Raw genomic sequence first — 7804 nt, 5'->3', positions numbered from 1 at the left:
ATGGGGGGGTGCTTTGGGGAAGGGGGGCCGCCCGGCCCCCCCACCCCAAAGCACCTTGTCCCCATGTTGATGAGGACAAGAGCCTCGTCCCGACAACCCTGGCCGTTGGTTGTCGGGGTCTGTGGGCGGGGGGTTTAGCGGAATCCGGGAGCCCCTTAAATAAATTATTGCACAGCTCCGGGGCTCTTCTTCTGTCTTGGGGGGTCTTCTCGCCAGACTCCTCCGCTATCTTCTGCTAGCTCTTTTACTAGCGGAGGAGCCCGGCTTTCTTCTTTGTCGCCACCTGGGGGCCTTCTTCTGACTTCGGGGGTCTTGTCCCCCTCTTCGGTTCTTCATCAACATGGGGACAAGGTGCTTTCCTGACCGGCTGGGCTGCGTGCTCGAATAAGGGTCTTATATGGGCCTTGGAAGGGACCCCCACGCCGTTTTTTTGGCGTAGGGCTTCCCCTTTAAGTCCATACCAGGTGACGGGGCCAGTGACATGTCAATCTTGCCTCCGAAGGCGGCGACATTGACCTCCTGCACTATTCCCATCTACCTGGAGCTGCGTTCAAAATGAATAGACTTTTCTCCGTGTGCGGGAAAGTCCGTTTATTTCAAAAGTCCGGCGGACTAGCACACACACGGCCGGCGGACAATTTTTGAGTCAAAACTACTTTCTAAGTGCGCCGGACTTTTGGGAAAAAAAGGTCTGCCGGAGCACACACACGGCGGATTGTCCGCCGGATAGTTTGATCATGTGCACGCGGCATTAGAGCGATTTTCTGCCCTAAAGACATTGTTTTACCAGACAGGAAGTAAGGGGAACTCTCCAGTAGCAGTGAGAACAAAGGTATCAGCACTCCAAGATAACATATCTTTTTATTCAATCCATGCAGGTAAAAAAGACAAACACACAGCTCCAGGAAAGCCAGTTAACACATTTTACACATCAGTGCTTAATTCATAACTCTCCAATAGCAATATAGACAGGAACAAAATTATTTATGCTTAGTAGAATAGAAGAAAGCTAGAACCCCTGCCAGTTTTCTTTTTCCATCTGTGATTTTGTTGCAGATTTCCCCTCACTTCCTGTCTGGTGAAATGTTGACACTAGAACAGGAAGTGAGGGGACATCTCTCTAACAAGGCTCCAGATAGCAGTAAAAATCTGACAAGAGCCTACCCTATCCTATCCAACCCTAGCAAAAATGTTTTCTGCTTGACATACACTTTAAATTTAAGACAATTAGTTCAAATACTTTTTTCTTTATTATATGCATTTAAAGTAAAACATCAGCTTCCCATTTAAAGAATTATGTGCTGTAGCAATCATTTTTACGTATGTCTGCACTTGCTTTTAGGCAAATTCCCACAAATACTTGCTGAGTCTGCAAGTCCCTCCTAGTTAACCGCGTCACTGCCAGTCACATTTACACAGTAATGAATGCATTTTTTTATCTAGCTGATTGCTGTATAAATGTGAATGGTCCCCAAATAGCGCCAAAAGTGTCCGATCTGTCCACCATAATGTTGCAGTCATGATAAAAATCGCTGATCGCCACCATTACTAATAAAAAATTTTTTTTTAAAAAAATGCTATAAAACTATCCCCTATTTTGTAGACACTATAACTTTTGCGAAAACCAATCAATAAACGCTTACTGCGATTCATTTTACCAAAAATATGTAGAAGAATACGTATCGGCCTAAACTAAGGAAAAAAATGGTTTTCATATATATTTTTTGGGAATATTTAATATAGCAAAAAGTAAAAAATAATGCGTTTTTTTAAAATTGTCGCTCTTTTTTTGTTTATAGCGCAAAAAATAAAAACTACAGAAGTGATCAAATACCACCAAAAGAAAGCTCTATTTGTGAGAAAAAAACAACGTCAACTTTGTTTGGGAGCCACGTTGCATGACAGCGCAATTGTCAGTTAAAGCGACGCTGTGCAGAATTGCAAAAAACGCTCTGATCTTTGGCCAGCCATTTGGTCCGAGGCTTAAGTGGTTAAATAAAAAGCCGCCGCTTGTTAGAGAAAGCAGATACACAAATTTAAATATACCCAAACAAATGTCTGCTTTGTACATCCCAATTCTGATTTTCCATGTCATCATCTCATTAGGAGAACAGCACTGAGTTCAGGCAGAGTTTCAGGGCTCAAAGAGGTTGTAAACTTTTATGGGGAAGTTGTACCTATATGTACCTTATTCTAGGCTTACCTATAGGTACTGTAAATATCTCCTAAACATGCGTCATTCAGGAGATATTTACTGTGCTGATGATGTCATCGGCACATGCGCTGTGAATGAACGGCCAACTGTGCCGTTTCTTCAGGGGCGTGTGTTGTGACCGGTGGCGCATGCACGGGAGTGATGCCACATGGCTCCGGCCAGTCACAGAGCCAGAGCCTGTGGTCCCAGAAGGAAGACGGGTGAAGGTGGATGCAGCCTGCAGTGGGGACAACGCGGGCTTCGTTTGCAGGTAAGAGTCATAATGTGCTAGTATGCAATGCATACTAGCACATTATGCATTTGCTTTGCAGGGAAGAAAAAAGGAAGGAAAACCCACCAGGGTTTACTTCCTCTTTAAATGTTGCCATGACCTTCAGAACAGAACACAGTGCACTTATGTGTCAGGATCTTCAGAATGCATGTATATTGATGTGATTTAAAGGGAGTATTTTAGCTTGTGGAAGCAATGCATATAAATAATCTTACCAATGTTAAAGTTTTAATTACATGTTTGGTAATTATATACAGTATCTCACAAAAGTGGGTACACCCCTCACATTTTGGTAATTATTTTATTATATCTTTTCATGTGACAACACTGAAGAAATTACACTTTGCTACAATGAAAAGTAGTGAGTGTACAGCTTTTATAAATGTAAATGTGTTGTCCTCTCAAAATAACTCAACACACAGCCATTTTCCTTCCCCAGCTTCATGCGACTCATTAGTTCTACAAGGTCCTCCTGTTTACTTCCCTAATGCGAGCCGCCGCGGGCGCGCATAGGGGAAGTTCTGTGTTGGCCGTGTCCCTCAGACACAGCCAATCACAGATCGTGCTGAATGGCCAATCACAGCGGCCATTTAGCACTCGATCAGGCTATCCAATGGGAGGTGATCTCTTATGTAAACATATGAGATCATCTCTCATCGCCGGCTCCCCTCCTCACACAGAGACAGCGTGTGAGGAGGGAGAGCTTCTGTGCTGCAGCGTCTGAGACTGTGAGTGTACACACACACATGCCCACCTGTCTCCAGTGCCACCTATCAGTGCCATCTGTCCCCTGTGCCACCTATCAGTGCCATCTGTCCCCAGTGCGACCTGTCCCCAGTGCCACCTACCAGTGCCATATGTCCCCAGTGCCACCTGTCAGTGCCATGTGTCCCCAGTGCCACCTATCAATGCCACCTGTCCCCAGTGCCACCTAACAGTGTCATCTGTTCCCAGTACCACCTGTCCCCAGTGCCACCTTTCCCCAGTGCCACGTGCTACCTTTCCCCAGTGCCACATGCCACCTGTCCCCAGTGCCACGTGTCCCCGTGCCACCTGTCCCCAGTGCCACGTGTCCACAGTGCCACCTGTCAATGTCACATGTCATCAGTGCCACGTATCAGTGCCACCTGTCAGTGTCACGTGTCATCAGCGCCACATATTAGTGCCATCTGTCATCAGTGTCAGGTATTAGTGCCATCTGTCATCAGTGCCACATATTAGTGCCATCTGTCATCAGTGCCACATATTAGTGCCATCTGTCATCAGTGCCACATCAGTGTAACGTGTCATCAGTGCCACAGATTAGTTCCATCTGCCATTGGTGTCAAGTGTCATCAGTGCCACGTATTAGTGCCATCTGTCGTCAGTGTCACAGTGTCATGTGCCATCAGTGCCATGTATCAGTGCCATCTGCCATCCGTGCCACGTCAGTGTCATGTGTCATTGTCCTGTTGCTCCAGGGCCTTCAAAAGTGTAATAGGTAGTCAACAAGTTAGATGTGTAATTTATGCTCCTAGAACACGTGATGGCGCTCCCTGCATGTTGGGTCTCTCTAAGTGGCCAGGCTGTGAAAAAGTCCCACACATGTGGTATCGTAATACTCAGGAGGAGTAGCATAATTTTATTTGGGGTGTCATTTGGGGTATACACGTGCCATGTGAGAGTAATAACCTATTACAATGACAATTTTGTGGGAAAAAAACAAAAAACAAAACAATCTTCATTTTGCAAAGAATTGTGGGAAAAAATGACAAAACCAAAAACCTCACTATGTCTCTTACTAATTACCTTGGAATGTATACTTTCCAAAAAGGGGTAATTTGGGGGGTATTGGTACTTTCCTGGCTTGTTCGGGTCACAAGAAATGAGAAAGACCACCAGTATATCAGGTGTGATCAATTTTGTGTGATTCGCAACCATAGCTTGTAGACTCTCTAACTTTCACAAAGACCAAATAATATCCACTAATTTGGGTTATTTTTACCAAAGATATGTAGCAGTATAAATTATGGTCAAAATTTATGAAGAAAAATTAATAATTTGCATAATTTTATCACAGAAACAAAGAAAAATGTGTTCTTTTTTTCAAAATTTTCGGTCTTTTTTCATTTATAGCGCAAAAAATAAAAAACCCCAGAGGTGATCAAATACCACCAAAAGAAAGCGCTATTTGTGGGAAAAAAAGGACAAAAAATTCATTTGGGTACAGTGCTACATGACTGAGTAATTGTCATTCAAACTGTGAGAGCACCGAAAGCTAAAAATTGGTCTGGGCAGGAAGGGGGTTTAAGTGCCCAGTAGGCAAGTGGTTAAACAGAAGGTGGAGGAGCACAAGGTCTCTAATATCCACCAGCTCTGTGATGTCCTCATGGAGGAGTGGAAGAGGACTCCAGTGGCAACCTGTGAAGCTCTGGTGAACTCCATGCTCAAGAGGGTTAAGGCAGCACTGGAAAATAATGGTGGTCACACAAAATATTGAAACTTTGGGCCCAATTTGGACATTTTAACTTAGGGGTGTACTCACTTTTGTTGTCAGCAGTCTAGACATTAATGGCTGTGTGTCGAGTTATTTTAAGGGGACGGAAAATTTACACTGTTATACAAGCTGTACACTCACTACTTTACATTGTAGCAACGTGTCATTTCTTCAGTATTGTCACATGAAAAAATATAATAAAATATTTACAAAACTGTGAGGGGTGTACTCACTTTTCTGAAATACTGTATGTACATTGGGCATATATTTATTATTTTTCTACAGAATGACTGTACTTTTTTGCATCTTCTAACCATGGAAGTCTATTGGGCATGTTTATAAAATAGTGAATGTGACATTCACCAAATGTTTACTGCAACTAATCTTCATGGTGCATGCATTATCACTACAGGGAACAATTAATAATGTTAACTACTTTAAAAATATTCCCTTTATGAGTCAGGCAGCCAACAGTTGATTAGTAGGGATGGCAATCTACAGCGCTCTATATTTAGTACAACAACAACAATACAAGGAAAAAGGATGAAAAAAGGAAAATATACATTAATGTTACTTTGCGATGACCGTTGCAACAATTACCTAAAATATATGCTCACTGAGAATGCACTATACTTTCCTTTAAGTGTCTATAGACATCATACTGTGTATAGTATAAAATGTTACAATGCCAATTGGCAAAAGAACATGAAGATCATGTTGGTCCTTGATGTTTTTCAAAAAGTTCACCATTCAAGTGATTCTCCAGTTTAGAGAAGCACTTAAGAAAAGACTTGTTTCCATATGCATTCAGCCAGTTCTTGGTATTTCAATGTGCGAGAAACCTGAACACAATCTAGTGGGACACCAGAAAGATTTGCCACCAGTTCTGTCAGCTTCAGAAATGACTTGGGACTGGTCAAGTGAACACGCACCGGGCCAATGCTTCCTTTAAAGCGGAAAGATTTGTAGATAGGAAAGTGTTCCTGGAGAGTCTGATCCAACTGTATACAAAGAAAATGTGAAATAAAATTAGAAATGTGTGAATATATCCAAACATGAGAGTATAAGAGCTCCAAAAAGGAAGGGACATGCCATCAAATTTTTCATTATAACAGTGTAGTCATTTAGATCTGAAAACGTAGCTGACTATGCTAAATATCAGCTTTAAATTCTTGCCTTGTCTACTTCTCTTGCTTTACTTTTCTCTAAACTCTCTCCACATACTTATTACTCCTCTTTCTCACCTAACTGTTTTTCCCTCTAAGCTCTTTTCTTTCTGCCTTAGTTTATTTTCATCTTCTACTTATTCCCTCATTTATCTCTCACTTTCTCTACTACAGTATGAGGGCTGTACCTAAAGTTATACAAATGTAGGCATAACTTTCTTTTATCAACATACATAGGTCAATCAAATTTCACATGTTGGTAGAGTAACGCTTCTTCTATATTAACTCTTCTTCTTTATCGTTGCAGGTAAATAATGGATTCCAAGCGGAAGAAATGTGCTGTCATTGAGTTCTTGGTGAAGGAGGGGTGCAGCCTGTCTGACATCCACAGAAAGCTACAGATTTTTATTGTTGGGTTGCTTTTTACCCAACAAACAATGAACATCTTTGGTTATTGTCTTTTTTGGTCCTCAGTTATTAATTTGTTTAGATTTTTTGGTTTTGTTTCATATCATTTCTAGTCATATACCATCCTGTGTATATGTGTCTTGCTTTGCTGACACTTCCTTTGCGCTGGTTGATGGGCGTTTCCCTGACCATTTTCTGCTACGTCCCTCCGTGGCGTTGTTCCCATGTTGGGGGAGTGTGCGTCTGGCTCTGGGGGCGTTGTTTGGTGCGATCCGTGTCCATCTTTTGGTGCCGGTTTTTACCTTGTGCTGCAAGGTGGCACGTGGCTTGCTTTTTTGGCACGAATTTCATAGGGGGTATAAATAGACTGGATTTCGATATCTGCTTTGTGATCAGCGGAAGGCTATCTCCCAGGGGACAAATATTATATGTTTATTGCAGCAGTAAGTAATTTTATTTTACAAGCTTTTAAGGTGTATCTTTATCATTTTGTGGATACTTGGAATTAAATATACATTTTTTTTTATTTTTTAGATTATTATAAAGGGACCACATTATCTGCTGGTGTGTAGGAGTCTATACTCCATCAGTAATCAGGCACTTATTGGTGCTAAAGTTTTTAGTGCTTCCTACTGTGGCCACCGACTCTGGATGCTTTTGATGGCACCGTCTTGCCCCTGTCCTGAAATTACTAGGCTAATACTTTCGATCTACTTATGATAACAGGTATTACTTTTATCTTAGTTTAAGTACTTAGGACTTTTGGTCGCTATTATTGTTATGGGTATATATGGGGTATTGTGACATTTGTCTGATCATATGACTATGTATTGATTGTCAGATTTGGTTGTTTTCCGAATATCTATTTACTTAGACCACCAGGATTATCATCTCTTTTTCGGATACCTCTGTATATTTCCACATATAGAGCTTATTTTCCTACAAGGTAATCTTGTTCTTTGTTTGTTTGGTCCTTTGTACCTATATGTGTCTTGGCTTTTCTCTGTGGACAGATTCGTGCTCTTTTAATATATGTGTATATGAGATTTAAAACAAATATGTCCTGTTTCAGTGAGATCTGTTCTTTTTGTTATTTTTGAAACCTTGCATGCATCCTGAAGAAGCCTAACGGTGAAACGCGTCAATGCACAAGGGCTCACTGTATATTGTGTATCATGCTATATGATTTTTGATTCTTGAATGCTTCATCGCTATATGTATTTTTTCAATAAATATTGTTATATTTTCATACTTCAAACTTCACTATT

General features: G+C 41.4%; 1 protein-coding gene across 2 annotated transcripts in view; it reads right to left on the bottom strand.

Moving 5' to 3' along the window:
• Positions 1-842: 842 nt before the first annotated feature.
• GHDC (GH3 domain containing) overlaps positions 843-7804 on the bottom strand; it is a 201323-nt gene continuing 194361 nt past the window's right edge. For both annotated transcript variants that reach the window (XM_077459577.1, XM_077459576.1), the window contains exon 9: positions 843-5963. In XM_077459577.1, the coding sequence (XP_077315703.1) occupies positions 5742-5963 (222 nt within the window). In that variant the 3' untranslated portion in view covers positions 843-5741. The remainder of the gene's footprint in view (positions 5964-7804) is intronic.

Source organism: Lithobates pipiens, unplaced genomic scaffold (genome assembly GCF_037356315.1).
Source record: "Lithobates pipiens isolate NorthernLeopardFrog02 unplaced genomic scaffold, aLitPip1_a1.2 Scaffold_28, whole genome shotgun sequence".
Lineage (NCBI taxonomy): Eukaryota > Metazoa > Chordata > Amphibia > Anura > Ranidae > Lithobates > Lithobates pipiens.
This window is presented reverse-complemented; position numbering and strand designations above follow the sequence as displayed.